Source organism: Nipponia nippon, unplaced genomic scaffold (assembly GCF_047370975.1).
Source record: "Nipponia nippon isolate SJK-2023a ecotype South Korea unplaced genomic scaffold, ASM4737097v1 scaffold_3, whole genome shotgun sequence".
Lineage (NCBI taxonomy): Eukaryota > Metazoa > Chordata > Aves > Pelecaniformes > Threskiornithidae > Nipponia > Nipponia nippon.
Window position 1 is genome coordinate 17,523,043 of NW_028262347.1, and position 25,493 is coordinate 17,548,535.

Consider the following 25,493-nt stretch of genomic DNA (forward strand, 5'->3'; position numbering starts at 1 on the left):
GACCGTTTCCCAGGTGTGAGAAATGCCGCGGGTTTGGATGGAAACGCAAGGCATGCAGTGCTACCCTGTGCCAGCCAAGGGCACTGGGCTGGAAGGGGGATCGCGCGCGTGTCTGTCCGTGTCCACCCGGAGCAAACCCGCCCCGAGACACCGCCTGGGGCTGGAAGCATCCCGCAGGGAGCGGCACCGGCAGCTGATGCTTTACAGCCGCTGCTTCCTCGGCAAGTGCGGTGGGTACCCGTACATCCCCTCTCCTGCTATGTTCTAAACCCCGGGAAATGTCATTTGGACCCTCAGCATCTGTACTGCACTTAAAATAAACCACCAGAGGAAGGATACAAGTTCAAAAAAAATTCTTAATTTATTGTAAATTCTCCTTTCATCTGTGCTGCAATTCCAGTGTTCTGCACATTAATAAATATACATTTGTTAAAAAAAAAAACAAACAACCTCCAGTGTCTAATCTGCCATAAAGCTTTTAAAAAGTCATAAAAATAGGTTTTAATTTTTTTGTCATTAATACAACTGACCCTCATTTACTGCAACAATTCTGATCAAAATAAAAACTACCTACATCTCACTGGGACAAAATATACATACACAAATGTAAGAACAACTAGCATGGGTTATACACAACGCCTGAGCACACAGTCAAGTGCCAGACCCTTAAAACGTTCAAAACTTTTTTCAGTCAGAAAATGTCACACAGTATGTTGCATAATTTTTGAAGGAACAGCATCTTTCCTCCCTCCCCCCTTCCAAAGGCCTCCTCGATACATTTGAAAATGCATAGCAATATAATGAAACCAAGATTACAGTATGTATTATTTCATTTTTTCCTCAAAACTCCTGCATTTTATTTAGTCTGATTTTCTGTTTTTTCCCTTTCACACACACAGTTACACAAACGAAAGCCAGTATTTTCCCAAAAGGGCTGCTACGGTGCGCGAGGAGCTCCTGAAAGCCGTGGTGGCAGACAGCAGGCCACGGCCACTCCACTGCTGCCCTTTGAGTCGCGTGTTCCCACCACGGGGAGCCGCCAGCAGAGCTCTGCCCCATGCTGTTGGATGCAAACTTTTTCACATCTTATTTTTTCTTTTCTTGTAAACACTGCAGGAAGGTGAAGATGGCAGACAGGCCACGCTTAACTTTCCTATACTTCTGAAACCAGCATATTTTGTGGGAAACATGAAACCTTAAGCCTTCCATGGGCTTTTTGAAACACCAGGAAGGCCAGGGCTTTGTCAAAGCGCTAGGCAGTGAAACCTGGACATCCTTGAAGACTCGTATTTCTGCTTTGATTAGGAACGTGCTGACTCCAGCGGGAAAGAAATTAACAGTAAAATAAAATACTGCACCTGAGGCAGAACTTGCCCCACAGGAGGAGGAAGGCCCTCTTCTTGGGACACGCAGAGTGCTAGTTTGTCGCAGAGCCAGACCAAAGTCAAAACCTGCCATACATTGACACCACTTGTCTTCTTGTTCTTGGTAAGGGAAACATTGATTTAACTTCTTCTAGACAAGGACTGTCTTGAAGTCTCAGATGAAGATATGACTTATTTTTAGTCCTGCAGTTGTTGCTAAACATTTCAATGCACTTGAGAGAAGAGGTCAAAACACCAAGAAATGAAAAAACAAAACATTTTTTCTGGGTTTTAGAATAGGTTACAAAAAAAACATACTGTGTCCTTAAAGTGTTCCAAAATCTGTCAACAAAACTTATAAATTATAGTCATGGATTTCGATGTAATCTTTACTGTATTACTTTGAAAACTGCATTGCATCTTAAGGTGTCTTCCATGCAAACCTCAGTTACTTTATCAAATGCCAAATTCAAGTAAAATTGTGCAATGTTCATATAAAAAATATCAAAACCTCTTTTAATTGATTTCCTATTATCAAATTAAGAAGATCAGTATAAACGTAAAATATACAAAGGAGCTTTTTCTTTAGCAACACCATACAAAATATATAAAAGTATCTACACTTTTTATATATATATATAAAGGATTTTTTTTTTCTTAAGACAACGTGTCCATAGGGGGGTAGAGAGAGATGCTGGCATAGAAACAAAAGGACACTTGTAGGGATATTCCTTCCTAGAGCCCAGCAAGCCGAAGGGTTCACACCGTAGCCGGACAAAACTCCATAAGAGACGTCTCCTGGTGCTTGTCTTAAGGCTGATGGATTGACTTACTGTAGGTCCACTGCGATAATAACGTGTTTTTCCTTGGTTCTCCCCAGTAATAAGCAACCCCTGCAGCACCGTCCGCACTGTGAGCAGGTATCTGTCCCTCACAGTGCATCCCTGTGGCCATTTCCATGCGTTTTGGCATGGGTTCATGCGGCGCGGAGCGTATCACACAGCAGCCTTATCGGAGGCACAGCTGGGCACTGTGTCTCTGCCGTGAGCGGTCAGGAGTCTGCCATAACGTGAAACCACGCGGGAGTCAATGCCCACCTCGTCCTCCTCGCTACGCGGTCACTCCGACGAAGTCCGAGGCGGGCAGGCGGCACCCCGCGGTGAGGAGTCCAGAACCGCGCAGTAGCGATCACAGTTTCCTGATGGTTCAAATTGAAGTTTCGTTACTGCCTCTGTTAGTGAGAAGAAGTAATCATGCAGGCTTAGGGTTAAACAGGCACAGGCAAACCACTCCACCCAAAACCCCCTAATGCTTTTCAGTAAGGGCTCCTGCTCCATGGAGTTACCATGCCTTGCCAGTCCAACGCTTGCAAGGGGGATGCTGCCCTGGAGGGGAAGACCAGCTGGGAGAAACAATTCCAGGTAGGCGCACACAAGAGATGCACTCTTTAGAGGAAGCTCTACGGAGGGCTTGTGTTTGGCTAATGCTTAGATGAAGATGTGAGGTTCACACACAAATCTTACAAGCTGTTAGAAACCTGGTATTTCAGACAGATTCATGCATTTTGCTGTCAAACAGCAGAGTTTTACGGTATGCAAAAGGTGTGGAGATAAAACAGTTGCTTAGTAAAAGTTGGCTAGTTACTCTCCAGTGATGAATGTATTACCTGGTAGCAGCAAGTAGTTATTGCTTGCTAAAGACATCTCTGTTTCCTGGCTAACCAAGATGTATTTCAACAGCCCGTTCCCAGCAACCCAAGGATGTACTTTTACAGTGAGCTGGGAATGGTCCGTGCACCCAGACAGCATAGGTGTCTAAAGCATGGTGGGACAATGTCAGAGTTAAAGCTGGGTGAGAAATTTTCTCTTGGTTTGGAGAAAGAATGGGACTATTATTTTTGTTAATACAAGGAAGGCTATGTGTGTAAAATGTTTGCACAGACTTTACATATGGCTGTTGTCCTCACTTGAAATGTGAGAATTATGATGAGTAACGAGGTTTCTGAGAACACCCTTTGGCTGAAAGCTTGCTCAGCCTTTTGTTAATGTTTGATTTAGCTTACAAGGGCAAATACACACACCGATCGCCATGCAGTGGGTGCGAATCACACACCTGGTAATTTAGGGTCACGAGCTTGACATGGCACTTTCTCTGCAGCCTTTGGATCTCCTGCCCCAGCAATCGTTTCCCTCTGCCCAGCTCGACACCCACCCCATACCCCCCCCGCCTAACGCCTTTCCCCCCCAAAACACTGGGCTTCCTCAGGGGTCCTCTTCACTGGGGTCTTGCCCCAACCTGCCCTCCTCCATGCTGGCTGCCAGACACCCACAACAGCTCTTGCTGGCCTTACTGGACACACATCAAGAAGTGCTGCTCCATGTTTGCCCTGTACTTATCCTCTTCCTTGGGTGCCTGCTACTGGCCACATTATAATTACCTGTACCCCATTAGTGATAGGTCCCTAATGGCCCCAAACACTCTCCCTGCTGCAAAAGGGGAGGACAGGTGAAAAACAGAGGAAAAAACAACTGTTCCCATGGTCCAAGGGGGGTGAAAGTGAGGGGTTGGGGGCAGAGGAGCAGGAGGTAGCCCTGAGCAGAGCACCCCTGAGGGCATGCACAGCTCCTGGGGCCATGAGTGGGCATTGCTGAGCTGTCCTGGATGCCTCGCAGCATGAGGGAGCGGAAAAACCCCATCCTTGTCCTGGTGATGGGCTGGGGAAGGCGATGACTTCAGCAGCTCACCAGGCAAGGAGGGGATAGATAATTTGTGTGGACATGGGAGCCTGGTTTGCTGTGACCAGGGGTCACCACGCCAAGCGCAGCAAGTCCCACAGCAAGGGGATGGGGCAGAGCTAGGTTGCTCTAGTCCCCAGTGCCCCAGTAACACATCAGCTTGCCAATTCAGAGCACGCCAGGGTGACCAGCGACAGGTGTCTGTCACAGCACCTTGCTTATGATACCTGGTTTTGGCCTTCTCATCAGTGAAACACCGTGGCTTGTAGACATGGTATGGACAAGCACTCAGGACAGTCACTGGTGAAGGACTCTGGCCCAGTCACCAAATGAAATCTTTCTTCAGTGGGAGTTTGGGGCTGGAAAGTGGAAGGAGGGGCCAGAGCCACAGCAGGTCTGCCAGGGCATCCCGATGTGACACTTACTCTGAGTCTGAGGTGTCAGCATGTCCTGTTCCCACATGGACATTCATGGCTATGCCGTTGAGCTGGTCTCGAGACTGCTCCCTCCGAGCATTTTTTACTGTCACCCCCGAGTCTGAGGGAGAGCGGACCCCATCATTTGTCCCCAGGGAAGTAGTCCTGGATGAGATTGTGGTCTGATTGTAATCCGATAGCTTTTCCCGCAGTCGATTCTTCATATTCTTATCCACCAGCGGGGGAGGGTAGGTGACTTTATTTTTTAAGATACCTGTTACAGAAAAGAGGGGATAATGAGAATTTTGAAACGTATCAGTAATTTCATTTATCAAGCTGAACACATCCAAGAAGTGACATTTTATATTTCTTAATCAGACTTCTAGTTCATCACTTTATTTCAAAACCAAAATATTAGACTTAAGCAACTACCTACTAGATTCTCATGACGTATCTGGTTACACAGGTTGGAGCCATTTGGAAAGTGCTCCTCCCTGATAGAGCTACCATATGAACTAATTAATGCTTATTAACCCCCCCGGTCTCCCAGTCCAGCTGTGAGGCTGGGTTGGCCATGCTACCTTTCCTCTGCTCCGGCTGCTGGTTATTCTGGTGGGACAGAGGTCTGTTCTCCTTCTGCTGCCCCTCGTTCTCTTTGTCCTGGGGCGCTTCGTTGCTATGGTTCACCTGGTTTTCCCTGTGAAGCTCTACGTTGACCTTGGTCTCAACTTTGAGTTTCTGTTTCCCGCTGGGGTCCTCGCCATCACTGGCCGTTACGCACTCTGTGGGCCAATAGGGTTTCACATGATTGGGAAGGGTATCAACTGCAATGCAAAAAAACACTAGCTCGAAAAACACTTTTGACAGGTTTTCTCAAACGCCGCCCAGCCAGTCCTGTTCCCTGTGGCTGGGGAGGAGTTGTATGTCAAACCAGAGCAATGCTTCAGATGATCCTTGCTGGACTGCACTGCCCTTAGGGTGCAGCAACACCCACAAAACACGCCTGGTAGGATGGCAGGGTGTCCAAACCTTTCCCAGAGCAAGGTTTTTGGCTTCATTACTGAGAGGTGTGAGTCAAACCTGTGCTCTCAGCTCTCCAGGGCTGGCGGTCCCACTAGCTCCCGGCGGATGCTGGCTTCTGAGGGGTGGGGGCACCTGAGGCACCTTGTGCTGTGTCTGTGCAGAGCACCAGCACACAGCCTGGACATTTGTCACTCTAAGCTGACTTATCTTTAGGACAAGATGAACTGTGCCTAGAAATGCCTGCGCTCTGCCACACAGTATTGATATCAATGGCCAATGATCTCCCACTCTTTATGTCCATGACCTTCCCAACCCCACTAAATCCATATGCCTGTGTATTGCATGAGGAGAGGCAGGTATTTCTTCCCCCTGCCCTCAAAATAACCAGCTCCTTCCTCCTCTTCCTCTTCCTTCACGTGAGACTTTCCTGGCTGTGTAGCACCTGCCTGCAAACGCACTGACTGCTGTCTGTCTGAGCACTCTAAGTCGCAGATTTGCTCAAGCATCCTTTTACTTGCACTCAGTCACCCCCGTGAATAAGCCCTTGTGAGGAAGAAAAAGCAAGGCACAGCGGTAGGGATGCTGTCTCAATTGTACTGCTAGTCTAGCAAAATTGTCCCAGCTACTCTAAAGCTATTTTAAAGAACGGAATAAGCCCATTGCTCTCCCCTCGCACTGGGAGTACCTTTGGGTGTGCTGTGGAGTGGGCCACGTTCGTTATTTTTGGAAGTGGACGTGTTCCACTTTTTCTCCGGCTCGAGCCCATCCTCCTCACTGTCTGACGAATGGGAGGAGGCGTAAGAGCTGCTGTGTTCATCGAGGGACAGTTCGCTGTCAGAGTCTGAATCGTGCTCTACAAATGCAGAAAGAGGAAACACAGCGATGAGAGTATGGACAGGAGTTGAACAAATCTATCTGACAAATGCACAAGGAGAAAGGAAAGGCAGGCGTCTGGTTCAGGCCATGCCAGGGATGAGCTCTTACATCCGTAAGTGTACATAGGATTAATTCACAAGGACTGTGGCGTCCATCTAAGTAATTATGGGAAGCACGACTGCATGGCTCAGCTAAGAGGCAGGAACTTATATGTGCATGGGAGGTGCGGAACAGAATGGGGACACTTTTTACGCTATTCAATATGCAGAACAGTAACTCCACAGGATCTCAATCAACACAAAACACAGGCAAACCACGGTACCTAGAAATATCAAGAATCTGCAAATGCACTCTTAAAAACTGTTACAAGGCAACAAAATTTAACATCAAGACCCCAAATGAAAGGAAGTCAGGTAAGAGACACTTCTCGTTTTCTTGTACAAAACAGGTAGCAGTAAAAGAGAATATTGCCTCAAGGTCTCAAACATTAAAAGATCTCCAATTAAAAACCAAGAGCAACAGCACATAATCTGTGAGAAAGAAAGGGGACGCCAGAAACTGTCAACAGCCGTCACAGCTGTCAGATTAAAACCGAACCATCACAAGAAGCTGATACATGATATTTCCATTCCAGGATTCCCTAGTAAAGCAGCCATTGCATAGCTTGTTATGCCAAGAGCATAATGAGAATCAGACACACGAAGTCAGACTAACTGTTCTTCCTATTACAGAAGCCTTTGAAAAAAGTGCTGAGAAGGAAAAGGTGCACAACTGGGTCAAGGCATTTAGAAATAATTCTTACCATTGGATTTTGATGGATTCCTATGAAAAATGGAGGAATCTGCTTCAGTCTGACCAGCCCTTGCTTGACTTGAGGATCCACTGAGCTTATGAGCAGCCTCATCCCTTAGAGAATAAAAACAGGGGACAACTTTCTTTGTCACTTTACTGTTCTTAACAAGGCAGACATGCCAATGAGATTCTTCTGGTCAAATGCAGACAGCTGCAGTGGACACTAGTCAGCCTGTGCTTGACTGTCAATGTGGTCACTTTTACAGCAAGACATAGGTGATCCCAATGTAGCTGTCTGCCTTTGGCCACATGAATCATACTCTGGAAAAGCCTGAAGTTAATAAGCTAAATCCCACTCCTTGAGACATGACTGAATTTTAACAGGCAAGCAGCACAGCCCATATAGTTAACCTAATGTTTACATTAACCACTGCGCTGTTGGAACTCCCCACCGAAGATGCATGCAAAAGAAAATGCATGGAAGAAAATGACAGTCACATAAACCAGAACTGTTAAGACATAAAACATGTAGCATTTGAACCAAAACATTTCTGTTTTCCACAAGAGCAATGGAAAGGGGAAGGCAAGCACCTGAAAGCCATGCATCTGCCACCTGATTACCTGAGAATATAAGCAAGGTAGCTATTGTGGCTCTTGGCTGACCTGACGGTGCTTTCTAGGGAGACAGTGGATTCCCCAATAGTTGTGCGATACATATTTGGCTCTTCTATGTATGTGTTGTTACAGTTCAGAGATCGCTGAAGGAAAAAAAAAGACACAAAACAATAGTGAATGATCCTACCAAAAACCCACATTACCTACAAGTGCATTAAAAGTCTTGAAGGAACCAAGTGGTTTTTGATGCCGAGGAAAAAAAAATTATTTCCTCTCAAAAGTTTTAATTAAAACAGTAGTCAAAACTTTTGAGAGAGGCCATCAGTAATCTTTGTACAAGTCACTGAAATCAATCAGACAATTCACTTAACTACTGACAAGCCACCGATAAGTGTATTTAGGTAACTTCTACCAGCAAGAGGATGTTTTTTCCCAGTGTTTTTTCCTTACAGTTAATAATGTAGCTCTTGTTGCAGTGGAATCATCTGGAAGAGGTTTCTTTCCAGTTAAAGTGTTCTTCAAGTGCTTCCTGACTTCTTTGTTAAATACGCAGTGGAAGAAGAAAATGAACAGCCCCTGGATCATTTGAGAGAGAGGAAGGATAAATCTAATGATTCATTACTACCAAACTGCAAATGCAAACAGATACTAGAGAACAGCCTTTTTGAAATAACCCCTGAATTCTAGTTTATAGTCCATGATTTCAATAGCAATAACTATTTTCTGTCTTTGACTGAAATGGCATTGATTGATCTCCTAGGACTTCTTCATAATTTGCTTCCATGTTCAAATGTGCATAAAGGGCCTGGGAAAATATCCACAACGATGTGTTCCTCCAGGACTTACAGAGCAGAGCTTATGGTAGGTGTCACCCTCCCTCGTTGTTTGGGAGGAAACGTTTTTCTTAAAATATCTAATGGGGACCTCAATGTCCCACTGGAAGACACTGCAGGGTGTTTCAGGGTTGTACTTGCATTAAGATTTTAGAGCTTTTGCACCAATGATGAGATAAAATCCACAGCAGCACATAAAAATATCATAGCCTTTAGTGAAAACCTCTGGAAATGGGGAACTTCTGTGGTAGGCGTCCTTAATACTGTTGCTTAGAGAACTTTAGAAAGCCTTGTGAAACACGGAAAGATACTGGAGGCAGAGAGGTCCCAGCTTTTGCCCCATATGCTCCTTGGTTCAGGAATACCTCCAGGTGGGAAAATCGCTGAAATCCTCAGGGCTGGGCAGCTGTTGGCTGCCAGAAACACACATTAACAGCTTTCGCTGGGGTCAGGGGGCACACATGTGTGTGCCTTCAGATGTATTTGCTCTGAGGGAATTCATGCAGCTGCCAAATTGTTACCAATTTTGGTTGAAGATATAGTATAGAGAAGCCAATCACTCATGAAGTTGCAGCTGTACCAACATCACAAGATGCCTCCATTTCATGATTTCAGCCAAAGCAATTGACTTAGAGAAACTTTAAATTTCAAGCTCACTTTCTAAACCTTCAATCAAATGCGGTCTTAGCTGGCATTAGCACTTTGGGATTATTCATTAATAAAATTCACATAAATGTCTCTTTAAAAATACAAGTTCAAAGAAGGCAATGACGTGAAACGCCACATACCACTGTGCCTCTCTGGGCAAGTTTGGAGAATTCCAGCTGCTGACTTTCCTCCCTCTCATCAGGTTTATATTTAATTTAATTTAATTTTATTTTAGGCTTGTGGAAGCCTGGTTTTACAGCCTGAGTAGGTGCATTTATTTCAGAGCATACCGACTGCAGTGGCAAAATAACCTTGCTCCAGGCTGGCCTATCTGGTGTGCTCCCAGGGCATGGACAGTCATCTCCGGAGGAGACCCATCAGACTTCTTTTTCTCTTTGGTTGCAATTTGTGGCTGTTGTGCTGCAGCTGACAAGAGTGGCCTGCTAGCAGTAGCTGTTTTAATACTGCAGGCACTTGCTATGACAGTTACTGCCATCCTTGGTCACATTAAAATTGTGACCAACATGAAGCTTCATGACTACTTCCATGCCAGGTCTCCTACAAATAACTATGTTCTGCATCTTTAATGAATAAGTGTGCACACTAGGACAGGCAACCCAGTAAATCCCTAATGCAACGAGTTGTATTTGAAAATTATTATTTGGCTCATTTCCTTAAACAGTAACTTAATTTGTGAAAGCCTTGAACTTGGAGCCATCCACTCTGAGTGAAATAAAACAGTCTCTTATTTGCCGTAGCAACATAACAACTGTTAACAATGAGCAGGCAGAAGACAGTAACAAAGATTTTTGTCTCTTGAAAGACAGAGATACAATTGCCTTCTGTTATTTATCTGTCACAGGTTACAATAGTAGAGCACTTATCTTTAGAATGACTAAAAGTGAGAGATGCAATTACTCAAAGATATGTTTTTGGTGAAAAGAACCCCCTCTTTGAGAAAAGAGAGCAAAAACTGTACTTGACATCTCTGTTCGTCTTAAGTCAACTCATGTTTAGCGGGTTTTTGGAGGTCTGGGTGCAGCAGTGTGCTCACCAAGGTCTGCCACGGACAAGATGCCATCCAACTTACCTGCAGGCAGCTGAAAATGGCAAAGAGATAGTGAAACGTCATGACGTCGCTGTTCACCGCCATCAGCCCCAGCAGCCATGTGGCACTGATGAGCAGCAAGAGCAGGAATGCTGTTCGCAGCACAGAGCTGTAAAGCAAACACAGACGGGCATTTGCAGCATGACAAGATACAAGAGAATAGCCCAACTTCTCCACACAGGTGGTGGCACATGCCCAACGATTCACCAACTGGGAAGAACCTTTGGGAAAATTAGGGCAGTGTTCACCAGCTCCTTCACCAGCTCCCAGTTCCCAGCTCTCTCATTGCACTACTCAGTGACTTAGCATATTCAGGTAAAAAAAAGGTATTTTCTTTTCAAGTTCGTTTCCAAGGTTTTCTTCAAACAAACCAGGCTGTTTGCCAAGCCCACAATGTTCAGCCTTGTTGACTCTGAGGAAGAGATCTGGGCGGTAAATGGCCACGTCCGTCTCATTTCTGTTTGCTGAGCTCACTCTCACGTTCCTTCTCAACATTACAGCCCAAGGTTTTGGATCGAGGGCACTCAGGGGAGTATTTGTTTGCTTAGAAACATTATTTCCATAGATGCTTTCAAAAGATGGTCACAATTCTAGTGGCAAAAGTTTTGTATTATGAGTAAAATAGCTGCCATTGAGTAGTAATTATACTCCATCTGTTTAGGGAGATTTAAAAAAGAAACTTAAAAAAATTACCCAACAGCCATGGCTGGATAAATAGCTAGAAGCAGCCTTTTGAAATCTCATACAGCTACCTATTTGAAAAAAAAAAGGGGCTGTCTTGCCACTAGCTAATCACATTTCAGTTCACAGGTAAATTCTGAGCTTTGGGCAAAACAGACGTTAATGGGAACAGGCTGCCACAGCAGCTCAGGAAGGCGGCAGGTTGCAGCTTGTGAGGCTTTCAGCTTGTCCCACGGGGAGCGGGATGGGGGGAGGCTGGCCCTCAGCACAGGAACCTCAATGGGTCTCTGCCACAACATGGCTGATCACGCAGGCATTCGTGGGGAGAGACGTTTCTGAGCCACGGGCGAGCACAAGGAGACCCAGAACTATGTTTACCAGGGCATGCCACGGGTGGAGGTGAAGTGACAGTGTAGTAGGGAGTACAGTGAAAGATCTGGAAGGACTGTAACGATACCATCTGGGCACCAGACCTTTCTCTCTCCCCTCCCTTCTCCTGCCTACACTTGGTGGTGGTGTCCAAGGAAATCCCAGGAGTAGGTGCTGGTGAAGCAACTCCAACTGCCTCTACCAATGCTGACTGTCTCCTTCAAATATCTTACTTATTTCCGACCCCAACACTTGCTTTTAGGCAATTCTGTTCTTGGCCAGAACTTTTTCTACAGGTTTTTGAACCCAAACTTACATGACTCCAGTTTTTTCAAATGAACGTTGTCTTCGTCTGCATGATGCTTTCATTGCCAGTATAAAGATGACAGTATTTATCTGAAAAGGAAATTGAAATAACAGCATGGATTCCTTCTATAAAGTTGTTAGGGCTCAGTTTTCAATGACAATGTCATTTTTATCCTAAAATGGTTTGTGGTGCCAAGAATATGTTTCCTTCAATTTACACATCTCAAAGTTCCAAGATTCATCTCGTTTCAAGCCAACATAGTAAAGAACATCCTGGGACTTGATCTGGATGAAACCCAGTAAGACGGCCCTGTGCAAAGTGGCTTGAGTGAAACATAAAAACTCAAGAATGGCTGTCCTTGTCCAGACCAGAGTCCACTCAGCCCAGCATCTTGTTTCAGCTGGGCCAAGGCAGAATATAGTAACAGAGCAGGCAATAATTCCTCTGAGTACTCCTCCAGCCTCCACTGATTTCTAGAGCTGGGATGTACTAGGTGGGGTGGTGCATTTGTACTTAATCATTCATTGTGAATATGGATGCCGGGAATTTGTCCAGTTACTTTCTGAAACCATGCAAAGCTTTACCACCGCCATTGTCTTGTTTCTGTGAGTTTCTAACTTAACTGCCTGTGGAGCGACGATGTAGCTCGTCCTGTTTGTTCTGAATCTGTCACTTCCTACTACTAATTGTGCTGGAAAAGACACTGAACGGTTGGCTCCATGGTCATATTCTTCAGGCCACCATGCTGCCACAAGCTCCTCCCTATCCCTTTCTTTGCAGCTTTCTCTTCTCTAGGCTGAAGGCCCCTAGTCCACTCAGTTGTTTCTCCAGCAGGGGCTGTCCCATCTCTCTGACGACTTGTGACTCCAGTCTACACCACTTCCAGGTCTACTTCATACTTTTTGAGATGAGGAGATGAGACTTGGTATTCAAGATACAATCACACCATTGATAGGTATCTTCTGGTGCTCTGTTACTGAGGGATGTTTTAAGGGAGAAGTTAAACACCAGCCAATTCTTTTAAATTCCTGAAATTGGTATTATTTAATATTCCTTTAGGATTTCTGGATAAAGGGACTTGTTATGGCTCATTTTGTTGATTTGTTTTATATGCCCACCGACCAACCCTTTGAACATGGAACAAAGGAAATGGGAAAAAATAAATAGGTTTCTGGCCATACAGCCACTGCTCCACAAGCAATCTTCACACTGGCAAGCAGCCCTCTGATTTCCAGGAGCTTAGCTCGTGTCTTATCTGTTTAAGCAAAAGAAGCAAGCTCAAGTACATCAGTTTCAAATGTAAAGAATACAGTCACTTCACATTATGACTACTAGTTGATAAAACGTAAAAGAAAAGGTAGCAGTCAGGAAGAGACAGCTCAGGATGCCAACTCCACCGTACTTACAACTACAACAATTACAATGGGCCCAGCGAAACTCCAGATAAGGGTGTCATGAACAGACAACCAGCAGAAATCAGGGTTCCCATAGCCTTGTGGATCCAGACCAACAGCAAGCCCTGGGTCACAAAAGGGAGAGAAAGTACATCAGAAAGGTGCTGCTGAGATCTTCTATATAACCAGGCACATTTTCAAATTGCTGTCTGACAAACCAAACGATAATGGCAAAATGTGTTCAATAGGACAGTCTGGGAAGTCAAAATCAAGGCAAGTATTGAAATAAAACTTTTATAAATCAAAACCTTTACACTGACCACTCCATATCAAATGATACTATAAGTTTTACCTACCAGAACAAAGTTCAGCTGCATAAAAATGACAATAAATGGAAGTCCCACATTAATTTTGTTTCAGCACAGTTTTACAGTCATACTCACATAGTGTGATGAAGCCTTGAGGGTGAGTGACATGTTGAGGAATTTCAATAAGCCTATGCAGCAGAATGACATGAATCATAACTGAGGAGATGTCTATACTACGAAAAAAGTGCATTCTTAACTGCTGTGAGCTTGCTGTCACTAAAATAACACCAGAGACAAAGGAACCTGGGAACTCAAGGGAGTTAACTGCTTGAGCTCAGGTGGGATTCATTTTGAGCTGCCATCCCAGGTACCTCACATTGCTTTCAGTGCTATTTGAAATGGAGTTTGCTAATGCCCCCAAGGCAACTGAGTTAAGAACACACCTTTTATTGTTTTATTTTTCAAAGCCTGGACAATTCCAAGGGAGTCTCTGAGTTCAACCTCCACCAGCTGATTTACAGTGCCATCTGATTTGGTGACCTACACTTTGCCCATATGGTGATGGACTGGGATTGCTGCCTTTGACCTGCAAAATACTGCAGAGGTCTTCTTCAAGACACAGAAATTGATCCCTATGAGGCCTGTGGCCAATGACATATGGTAAATGGCTGCAGCATGCTGTCTGGGCATCGGGGGCACCTATTGCGTTGAGCGTATGTCCTGACTCAAGCAGGTGGCCAAGGCTGACGGCAGTGCCTTTCTCCAGAAGGAGAATTCATGTGCATTAATAAATGCCTTTTTTTTAATTGAAACCTGTGTGCTTTGATGAAAAGACACTGAAAAAGGGAGAGGTAGCTGTGTTTCACTCTCACTGCTTAAAGCTGGCCCACAGCCAATATTCACATCTGGTACAAGCCTACGGTCTATGAAAATTAAACTGGCTATTTGGCAAAGCAGTGGATATTGGATCTGTTTTCTCTGAAGTGTGGAATGAGATAGGACTGGTCTCCCTTCCTGCTCCTATTGGCCCTTCCACCACCCCTTCCGCACTTGCCATCCAGAAAGAATTAGCCATAAATGATTAAGGGACCATAAAGTATTTTATACAGATGTAATTCTATAGACACAGCCTGTTTCCCAGGACTTGATTTCCCCATTAGTGGGACTTAAACTACGCTTTGACCAAACATCTGGCTCTAAAAGTAATTGGCAGACAGCAACATTTTTTCACTCTCAAAATCCTACCCTGAAGTTCTCCATTAAACTAATGGGGCGAATTGCAGTCTTCAGGTACGTGGTTCAGATTATACTGGAGTCAACGATATGTGAAATAACACTTTACCCAAAGGCAGAGTTAAGCCAATGCAATGTAATACAGAGAATAATTTTGGCACATCAATTAAACGCTGCAGCCTGGTTGTCCTGAGCAGACTAAGCGTGTGGGCTGCATGGTAGGTCACTGACATTGGCAGAAACGGGGGTCAGTCCTATGGCTGAGCTGAGCGTCCTGTGGGGACCGGCACTCATCCCGGGAGCGTGTCAAGAGCATGCCGTGGGGAGGCGCTGCCAGAGGGGCACGTTTTGAACCTTCTGAGCTCCTGCAGGCTCTGTAGCTGCACGTGACTCAGGCGACTGTGGGTCAGCCTCACCTCTCACCTGACTCATCGCCTTGCTTAGTATTCATGGCAAATAGCAGATCTGGAAAGTGACATTTCTTGGGGGATACTGGTTCTAGGGCTATGTAAGAACCTGTTTTAACCTGAGCACTGCAGTCTCCATGGCAAAGCAGTTACAGCACACATATGCCAACCCGTCACCGTGTTGCCATGAAGACACATAGAACTGGAGGGGTCTTTCTGGGTGCCAAATCCAGCCCTTTGCTCCCGAGGCAAGCAAGTGATAAAATCCTTCTCCTAGATGGATCAAACTACATTTTAAAATGAGCAAGCTTAAAGCAAATTTAAAATGTTCCACTATCGCTCCCCATGGAGGAATATTCCAGATCCGCACTCTTTTGATGGCTGTAAGCCTTCTCCCAACCTCTATCCTACTTTTATTCATGGCAATTTGCTTTTCTATGTTGTGGTTAAATGTGGTTCTTCCCTGCTGGAGTGTTCCCTATGTAAACATTTTGCTAATTTTTTCCCCCACTAAAGGGCAAGGTTCCCTTCTGCAAGTAGCCTGGGCCCATCACAGATGCCTTAGGGCCACTGTGTTCCAGCTTGAAATGAATGTGGATTTGAGTATGGAAAATAGAAAAAATAAATAAACAAAACAGAGTAAAGCTGCTGCTACTGTAGGTCCATTTTTTTTTTCCAGGATAGCTATGATAAAGATGAAATGGGCTAGATATTTATCTTTCAAATAAAACAAAAAAGTCCTTTGGATGTTCAAGACTAAAATCCCTTCCCATATCTAGAGTTTTCCACTATTAAGAAACATACACAATCCCTCTCTTATAAAGCAACTTAAAAGAAATTGCATTTAAGACCATGTTATGAAGTTGGAACCTTCTTACTGTTTAGATATTAAAATTTCAAATTTATAAAAGAAGCTTATTTAAAATATGTACAGTAACAAAGTTTTCCAGGGGCAAGAATTTAACATTTTGCTATTTACAGTGAAATAATTTTCTCTTCAGATGATTTCTACACCTGGAAGGGCAAACTAAAGGCTTAGTTTTCTTTATCCTTTGTTTCACAAAATCCTCTGACTTGCTCAGTAATAGGGATCTGACTTCTCATTTAAATGAACTGCAAATTCAGCTGATTCAGAGTTTAAATTACAGGAGACAACCTGGAACCGTAACTCATAGTTTTAAAAGTGCAAAATAGTTCCATATCACAGAGACTGATATCTAAGTAGAAAAATGTAGTAAAAATGGTGTACTTGTAATATTTAGATTGCAAATAGTGCTGTTGAGAAGTTGTTTAGTTTGTCTCCTGAATTTTAAATTAATTCACATGAAACAGAAAATCCTTCTGACAAAGTTCTTCTAAAGAGTTTTGTCTTCTGAAACGCAAATTGTTTACTGCTATTTAATGATAATACTTCTTTTCTACCAGAAATCATAGACTCACAGAATCATAGAATTGTTAAGGTTGGAAAAGACCCTTAAGATCATCAAGTCCAACTGTTAACTTAGCACTGCCAAGTCCGCCACTAAACCATGTCCTCAAGCACCACATCTACCCGTCTTTTAAATACCTCCAGGGATGAAGACTCAACCACTTCCCTGGGCAGCCTGTTCCAGTGCCTGACTGCCCTTTCTGTGAAGTTTTTCCTAACATCCAACCTAAACCTCCCCTGGCGCACCTTGAGGTCGTTTCCTCTCGTCCTATCACTTGTTACTTGGGAGAAGAGACCGACCCCCACCTGGCTACAACCTCCTTTCAGGTAGTTGTAGAGAGTGATAAGGTCTCCCCTCAGCCTCCTCTTCTCCAGGCTAAACAACCCCAGCTCCCTCAGCTGCTCCTCATAAGACTTGTGCTCTAGACCCTTCATCAACTTCGTTGCCCTTCTCTGGACACGCTCCAGCACCTCGACGGGTAGTGAGGGGCCGAAAACTGAACACAGTACTCGAGGTGTGGCCTCACCAGTGCTGAGTACAGGGACACTATCACCTCCCTGGTCCTGCTGGCCATGCTATTTCTGATACAAGCCAGGATGCTGTTGGCCTTCTTGGCCACCTGGGCACACTGCTGGCTCATACTCAGCTGACTGTTGACCACCACCCCCAGGTCCCTTTCTGCCAGGCAGCTCTCCAGCCACTCCTCCCCAAGCCTGTAGTGTTGCATGGGGTTGTTGTGACCCAAGTGGCACTGAGCCTTGTTGAACCTCATACAGGTGGCCCTGGCCCAATGATCCAGCCTGTTCAGGTCCCTCTGCAGAGCCTTCCTACCCTCCAGCAGATCAACACTCCCGCCCAACTTGGTGTTGTCTGCAAACTTACTGAGGGTGCACTCAATCTCCTCGTCCAGATCATTGGTAAAGATATTGAACAGAACTGGCCCCAACACTGAGCTCTGGGGAACACCACTTGTGACCGGCCACCAACTGGATTTAACTCCATTCACCACAACTCTTTGGGCCCAGCCATTCAACCAGTTTTTTACCCAGCGAAGAGTGATGATGCTGCCAACTACCTGATGGCACTTAAACATTCCTAAATATATTGCAGTAGTCCTGTATGTAGTGATAAAAGTTACACAGATCTGATATGTTTTAGAAGCTCAAGGACAATTTCTATTTAAAATATCAGAGATATGTCTGGAGTGGCAGAGCCTTCTGGGCTGTACCGTCCACTGTATTCTGGATAAACTGATAGAAGCAGAAATTATTTATGCACAAGGTGATACGGAAAAAACTTACCAGCTCTCCAGAATGAAAGCTAACCTGTACTAACCTACATTATGTTTCTATATGACACTTTCTTAAGCCACATAGGAAAAAAACCCATATATTTTAAAAATTCTAACTTGTTCCACAGTATTTTTCCAAGTGTATATGAGTGATAGCTATTCGTTTGATCTGAGAGACATCTAAACCTCTGCCGTTGCTGACAGTATGTTGCTATCTGTAAAAATAAAAGTAATTGGATAAAAGTTAACTGTCTGCCTATGATCTGATTTCCCATATGGCAACAGATACATGCTGAAACAGTTGAACCAAAAAACCCCACTCCAACTGTTCTGTGAAGTGCACTTCCCAAGGAGCTGTCTGCCTGAATTAACGCAGCACCATGTGCTTAGGGTAGCACTGGAAATGTCTGATTGCAAAAATAGGCATGGTGAGGGCGGAGATGGATGTGCTCCTGTGGATCACCCTGGAACAGTTTAAAAGATTACTGCCTCCAGCTTTTCATTACTTTTCCTCAACTGGAAGTTATTGCCTTTGTATCTGAAATGAAGTAAAAGGCTGCTTGAGTATTCCCAGCTCATTTTTATGCCAAGTAAAACAGAACTGCTGAAATCCCCTTCAGGGAGCATTTACTGCTGGTCGAGGGTAGGCAACGGGAATGTCCAGTGAAGGGCACTGATGCCCTGTGGGCAGCATTGCCCCTGAAGCCACTGCAGCTACCTTCCTGAGAGACTCTGTGTCCATATCCCAAGGTACCAGCACAGGGAAGGAAAGGCTACAAGCAAAGTTGTTAAAATAAAAGTACTGTTATTCCCAAGCAATGCTATCAAGTCCTGTTTTAATCTAGGTGCAATTATGTTTATGCTATTGTAAAAGTCTCAGTATCACTTCAACTGGGGCAACAAGACATTTGGTATACAGATCTGCCAAATTCAGGCTGACTTCTCCTAGACATGATTTGGCATTGCTGTCATTCAGAAAAACACTGAAGTGACAGCAGCAGTTGAATGCACCCATAGCTGTCTTGGATGGGGTAACTTTCCTGAATCTGGCCAGCGAAGATGGCAGGGAATGTAAACGAAGCTGGTCTGGGGTGGTTGAGGGTACCTGTTATGATGGCAGGAATGCCCCAGCCAACGACGTAGTAGAACCGCATGTGTCCAAAGTTGATGTTCCTCACTTCAGTCAGCATCCGGTAGATGTGGAGCTGCTCCACGAACATCCATGCAAAGGTGCTCATGTAGAAATAATGCAGGAGGATGGCAATCACGGTACACACAAACTGCAGAAGGGAAAGGGCAGGGAAATTAGAGTTGCTCTTCTGAATCACAACCTGGTGAGTCACCAGCTCCCCCATGCAGCTAAAGGCAAGCGTAATAAAAAGGTTTTGGCAGAACAAATAGACTGCCATTAATTAAGTTTTTCAGAGTTTCAGAAAAGCTGTTCATATTGTGAAAGCTTTTTTTTTTTTAAATTATGTGGCCTGTTCTGAGTCTGGTTCAGCTTTACCCTATCAACCCAACATGCTTTTGGTCACTGCCGTTGCCCTCCATGTTCTGTGGTTAATTTCTCTGTGCATATTTGCTGCACAGGTGAGGATTTTGGCTATTCTGACCAAATTCCTTCTGCTCGCAGGAGGGGCAGGGCTTGCAGAGCTCCTGCCTCTTTCTCCTGGTGCAGAGCAGGAGGTGGGGATGCTCCTACAGAGGCTGCAGACCCTCTGCCCTGCCTCCTATATGAGTCTCGCCTGCACAATGCCGCTACACTGAATTCAGCCACAGCGTATTTAACTGCATCAGCTAAACTGGTCTCACTGCAAAGCCAACAAATTGCTCCTGAGAATGGCCACCTTCGGCCCTGCATGGACTCGGTGCCTCCCATTTCCACATCAAGGGCCATCCTATGGGTTTTTCTGCTACTTCATTCTTTCCAGAGACAGAGATATCTCTCCAAGGAAGTGTGCTATTTTGCTACAGTTTTGTTTTGTCTTAAAGTGGACCATGTTTTGTGCCTGATATTAGTAGATAAAAAAGTACAAAGAAATTCTTGTGTTTGGCAGAGGTGGAGGAGAGGTGTGAGACAGATCTTAGGTCTTCAGTTTAGGACTAGTGCCTGAGAAAATCCTTCTTGCTCTGAAAAACTTCACTTCTGTGGACAGAAATCCATGAAGCTTCAGCCCAGCAAAAGTGAACATGCTGAACATGAGCAACAGATGATCTATAGACCTTAACCAAAGAAATCTAGCCTTTCTTCGAGCAATTTTCTTAGCAGTTAAGTGAAATGTCTGTCTCACTAATAGGCAAAATTTGACGTGATCTTATGATCTAGCATAAGATCAGCAGACTATTTTGCCCCTGTGTGACTGTGCCATAGGTCTGAAAAGGTCTGTTCCATCTACAGCTGCTTTTCTGGGACTCTTTTTAAAAAAAAATTGAGAAGCAGAAGCATGGATGCATCCATGAGGTAAGGCAGTGGCTGTCTCTTTTGTTCTTGCAGCTCTGCCCTTCACTGACCTTGCACATCTATACTTCAACAAGTCATGGAGAATGCCTGGCCGTTATCACGGGATTAAATTGATGCACCCAGAAGCAGATCACCACCTACTCCGCAGATTAATCCAAAAAGTGGAATCAACCTTTTATCTAATGTCAAAATCAAAGTATTTAACTACAAAGTGGAAGAGTGGCTTCTAAGCCCTACCTGGCTTGAGCAGGGGGATTAACCCCCTTCTCATCCACTGCAGAAAACCACCCTAACCACCAGGCTGTAGGATATTCTGGATCCAGAAATGCTCAGCTGTACCCTCCTCTTGAGGCTGTGCTACTTGCAGTCAGGCACAGAAGTCATAAGGACAAGCAGAAAGCAGGCTAGTGCTGACCGGGGAGTTTATGTCTTCGGCTGCGAATATGGGGATCTGGAGCTTCCAGTCCCAGTTCTGGATTTGGTTTTTATCCTATGTCAGCAGTACAAGGTGGATCACTCAGCTCTGCCAGGCTGAGAGCAGCAAAAATGAAGGACCTGCTGAAACCAAAGACACTGAGTCCTTAGTGTGTCTAGGAGGAACAACTACGGTGGGCAAACTGGTAGCTGAAGTCATCTTTGTGACCCAACGGCAACCTTGAAACCTCTGACCTTCATTGACTTGCATTTCTGTAATATCTGCTAACCAGCTTTGCCTCCCAGCTTAATGGTTTGATGGGTGAAAACAGGAATGACCACAAGCACCCGACACCTCAAAGGAAATCTCACAATTAACCTTCTCCTTTCAGAAGCAAAGCAAGGGATTTTGCCAAGGATCTGTTGATAAGCTTTAATTAAGAGCACTTTGTGTAACCATTCAATTTTTGTTTCAAGATGTTTTACATTGTGTTTTGGATCCTTTTGTTCCCGTGCAGCACTGACCCTGCTTTCAGATTTTAGCATGACTTTTTAGTGTTTTTTCATGGTATAATGCTCAGAAACTTCAGTTTCCCTGTTTAACTTTGCTGAGTGAAGGAATCATACAAAGACCGCCAACTTTCTGGATTCACTTACTGCATCAGCTTTATTATAACACCAAGTGTTATTGAAAATGTAGCTCACCAAATAAAAGACCTTTCTTCCCTCTATGTAAGCAGGGCTTTTTTTGTTCCTACTGGCACATGCATATGAGTAGGCTGCTGCCCTGAACATTACCTTTTTCAGGTAGAAAAAGAAAAAAGAAAGAAAATAAATCACTTTCTATCAATAGTCCAGGGAAAGATTAAAACCTCGCCCAGAAATGTGACTGTTAATTTACAGAAACCCATAAAAGCCAGGCTGGGTGCCAAGCAGCGCAGCATTATTTGTGCTCCAGCATTCCTTCCCTCTTTATGTTCATCAGTGCATGACTCGTTAGACAACTCTCATTCCATACAGACAGATGAATAATTGTCTCAAGCAGACATGGCTTACAGCCCTCCTAACTTCTCAAATTGACTGGGTAGGCTGTAAGGAGCAGCTTTCTGCTGTATGAAATATATTCTGTAACTTAAAGATCTTTGTAAGTGGGTTAAAGGTTTGGGGTGTTTCACTGAGTCCTGGTAACAGTACAGTCCATAATCACACCATGAGCCCCAAAGCATGAAAATGAGAAGGAGCAAAAGAGAACAATCTCACCAAGTACGACCATTAGTATTTGTGGTATTGCTGTAATGAACTGTTTTACTACTCTTATAAACCTTTGCTTGGTGCTTCATGATACTATGAAAGGAATCTGGAAATGAGGAGCCATCATTTACAGCATAATTTTTGGTAAGATCCTGCAGGGATGTGGGCTTGGCCCCCTGCTCCTCAGTATTCATGTTGGAGAACTGAAAGAGTGTAAACTCCCCGCTAGTGAAATGCAGTGAAAAATGAGTGGTGTGCTCAAGAAGGCATGGGAAAGGTCAACTTACATGGAGTGCTGTGGCTCAATTGGCAAGGTGAGTTCATTTGGCCAAAGCTATTTTAATATACAAGCTCGTATATTATGAACCAAAGACATGGGTCACACATGATGTGAGACCATATCCCACAGGGCAGGTCAGTGCAGAAGACCTCTCCATAGCAGCAGATAACTGGAGTTCCTGGTGCAGGGGAATATTGGAATATGGGACTGGAAGCGACACTACCAGCTGGAAAGCTTCGTCCAGTTTAGCATTCATAATTTTTGGAAAGATAAAGTGGGGGAAGAAAGCCCAGAAAAAAGGCAACAGAATAACCTGAACCTTAGAAATGGAAGAATTTAAGCAGCTTAATTTTATTTAGCTTTCTGAAAGAAATACTACTGAACAGAGGCTTCCTGAGAAGACAATTTTTGTAAGAGAGGTCTCTCAAATTTATTAGGAAAAGGTCTTGACAGCACTCAGTTACTGGAAGTTGAAATTAGACAAAATCTGACAGCATGTTTAACTGGGATGAGCCACTACGACACCTTACACTAACAGGCAAGGGACTCTGCCATCATTCCAAACCTCTAAGTCAAGGTCAGTTACTTTCTAAAATGCCTGTTATAGCTCAAATGGATATCAGAATCCAGGGTGACATTTCGGCTTATGTTACACAGTAAGTGAGGCTGCATGGTCAGGCACAATGGTGTCGTTACCATAACGGTGATGATACCCATTGAACGTAGGCATTTTCTCCCATTTCTGCTCCTTGGACAATGTGGAATCAGCGTGGTTAATATTTCTTTTGTAATCTCAAGATTGTACTTCCCTCTCAATTTAGATTGAAACATGTACAGTAAAGGGTTTCTAGAATATAATTTTCTTCAGAGCGTTCAGATAATCCCTACACTAACATTTTGAATATTCTTCACATCTGTTAAGGACGTACTTTTTATTGCATGTCATCCCCCATCTGTCTACTGACCAGTAAAGGCGACTGTGAAGCTTGGCAGTGCTGGAACCCCTGCCTGCTTGTCTCCTACCTGACTGCATGGTAACCATGACTTGTGAGACGAGTACTACTAAGAATTAGCAGCAATACTACATATAATGCTACATAGTTAAGACAGTAATGAGGTCCTAGGTACAGAACATACACACTTCATGTGTGGCATCTATCTCATATTCAGCCCATTCATAGCTTGCATTTCTTGACGTGCACGATGCTGGAAGTGCCTGCACTAAGCTTTGGCAACAGATAAGATGGGCTGAAGCCAACAATCACTGTGGCTGGAAGGCACAAAGCCAAGCAACAGGTTTCCTACTGATTCTTGGGTGTAGCAAGCTGTCCCATGCCTGGCAAGTGGCTTCTCCAGAATGGCCATGGTGGGTGTGCAACATGCATATTAGCACCTGCACAGCAACACATAGTCGACAACCTACCAGTCAACACAAGGAGTCATTTGGGCTTGTGAGGTACCTACTGCAGGAGAAACTGGAGAGCCTCCTACTGAACAGACAAAGCAAGACAGAAAACATCCTGATGGAAAGGAAGGAAGAAATCAGTATTCAGGGTTCAGTTCCTAAGATAAGCCTTCAACAGGGCTGCTGTCATTTGTTCTCTGAAAATAAGATATAGTCCTATCTCTTTGTATTGCTATTAATCATGTAAACCACACAAGAATATATTAGAAGTCTGGTGTTTTTCAAATGACTGTTGAGGCCAAGCAGAAGTAGAAAAGAAGAAAAAGTGAAACAGCTGGGAGCAGGTAAAAGCTGCAGCATGAACCCCTTGATTTCAAGCTTGACAACTCTAGCAATAAGCACAGAGTAACTCTTACCGGGTTTTCAGTCTGGTTGATTCCAATAAGAAAGACGAGCTCAGAGAAGAAAAGAGCAGCCACCAGGTTTTTGTGGATACTGTGCAAGTTGGAACGTAGCGTGCGGATCAGGACCAGCAGTATGAAGGTGATCAGCAAAGCCACCAGCGAGATGGATACGGTTGTGTAAGTGACGATCTTCAGCGGAAGCACCTCCCCATTCTGTAGAAAGACAGATTGACAGGACCTCTGGGAGTTTTTAATTCCTTTTCCTCCAATTAAATCTACTACTGAGAAATTCAATGTTTTCATTACTACTGAGCCAAGGTACAGATTTGCTTTAGGACCAACAGGAGTGGACGATGCCACCTCTTAAGTCACTCAACATGTTGAGTGTGTACAGGCAGTACACAGAGGGAGCGGAGAGTTAAACAAGAATCCTGGTGAATTTGATGCTGGACTGCCCCTGTTGAGGCTATCCCGAGACGCTGAAAAACCTATGGTGTTTATGTCATTGTCCCTGCTATTGTAATTCTAGATGGACCTAATATCAAGTCATGCCACAACTACCACGCGTCTGTAATCCTTGTCTCACTACCGTCTCTGCACGGCTCTCTGCAGCACAGTCTGGCGCAGCTCTGCATTCTTAACTACACCGTGCACCAACCAGGTAAGAAGCTCCTTTCAGCAGACCCAACGGCTGGTGTTGTAAGGCACGAGGTAATGTGCTTCTGACACACTGCAACATGGGATCGATCCGCTGACGACGCTCTGAGTCATGTTCAAAGCTCAAGCTCAAGCTCTGAATCAAAGCTCTTGAAAACCAAGGCCCTTGAAAATCATGAGTCTGGCATCACCCACCTCTCGTTTCGAAATGTCCATCAGGACAGCAAAGCTAGTTATATGGTTGCACTGGCAAGCGATATGGCTCTGGTTTCTGGAAAACAGCTCACACCCTCTGGAGGACCAGGCACCTGTCCCACCAATCCTGCAGGGAAAAAAAGGCATTTCTGAGAGCCGTCCTCTGATCCCCCCTCACTGCCTGGTGCTATTGCAGCTCTTGCTCTGCAACCAAAGGGGACTGTAAGTACCAAGACAGAAATGTTTATAGCTGTCACCTTCCTGAAAGAGTATCATTAACTTAAAAACCCTTCAGTTGAAGTAGTTTCTGCTATGACACCTGGCTTTTCTGGCCAAATTTTGTGGTTTTATAACAATCTGCTTTGAGTTTCAAAAAAAAAAAAAAAAAAATCTTTGCTTTTGTGTCAATGACCACATAAGCAATATGGGGAAGTGATTGCACAGAGCAAACTGCTGTAACAAAGGTAAAAAAATAAACACAGAGATACACATGCTTTTGAGTCAACTCTATTTCCCTAGATTTAGACACTGCTTGTAAAACTCTTACGTGAAATATGTTTCAGCAGTAATATGATTTGATCATAGTGTTCCTCTAA

The 25,493-nt window shown here is 44.4% G+C and overlaps 1 protein-coding gene across 1 annotated transcript in view; it reads right to left on the reverse strand.

Moving 5' to 3' along the window:
• Positions 1 to 458: 458 nt before the first annotated feature.
• The window catches only part of CELSR1 (cadherin EGF LAG seven-pass G-type receptor 1), a 175,462-nt gene continuing 150,427 nt past the window's right edge, over positions 459 to 25,493 (reverse strand). The window contains exons 23-35 of the mRNA XM_087764364.1: positions 24,898 to 25,024; positions 24,058 to 24,258; positions 18,936 to 19,110; positions 13,174 to 13,286; positions 11,777 to 11,856; positions 10,393 to 10,519; positions 8,272 to 8,397; positions 7,828 to 7,964; positions 7,217 to 7,320; positions 6,224 to 6,391; positions 5,097 to 5,339; positions 4,525 to 4,789; positions 459 to 2,595 (exon numbers count right to left, since the gene is read on the reverse strand). Coding sequence (XP_087620490.1) covers positions 2,571 to 2,595; positions 4,525 to 4,789; positions 5,097 to 5,339; positions 6,224 to 6,391; positions 7,217 to 7,320; positions 7,828 to 7,964; positions 8,272 to 8,397; positions 10,393 to 10,519; positions 11,777 to 11,856; positions 13,174 to 13,286; positions 18,936 to 19,110; positions 24,058 to 24,258; positions 24,898 to 25,024 — 1,891 coding nt within the window. The 3' untranslated portion in view covers positions 459 to 2,570. The remainder of the gene's footprint in view (positions 2,596 to 4,524; positions 4,790 to 5,096; positions 5,340 to 6,223; positions 6,392 to 7,216; positions 7,321 to 7,827; positions 7,965 to 8,271; positions 8,398 to 10,392; positions 10,520 to 11,776; positions 11,857 to 13,173; positions 13,287 to 18,935; positions 19,111 to 24,057; positions 24,259 to 24,897; positions 25,025 to 25,493) is intronic.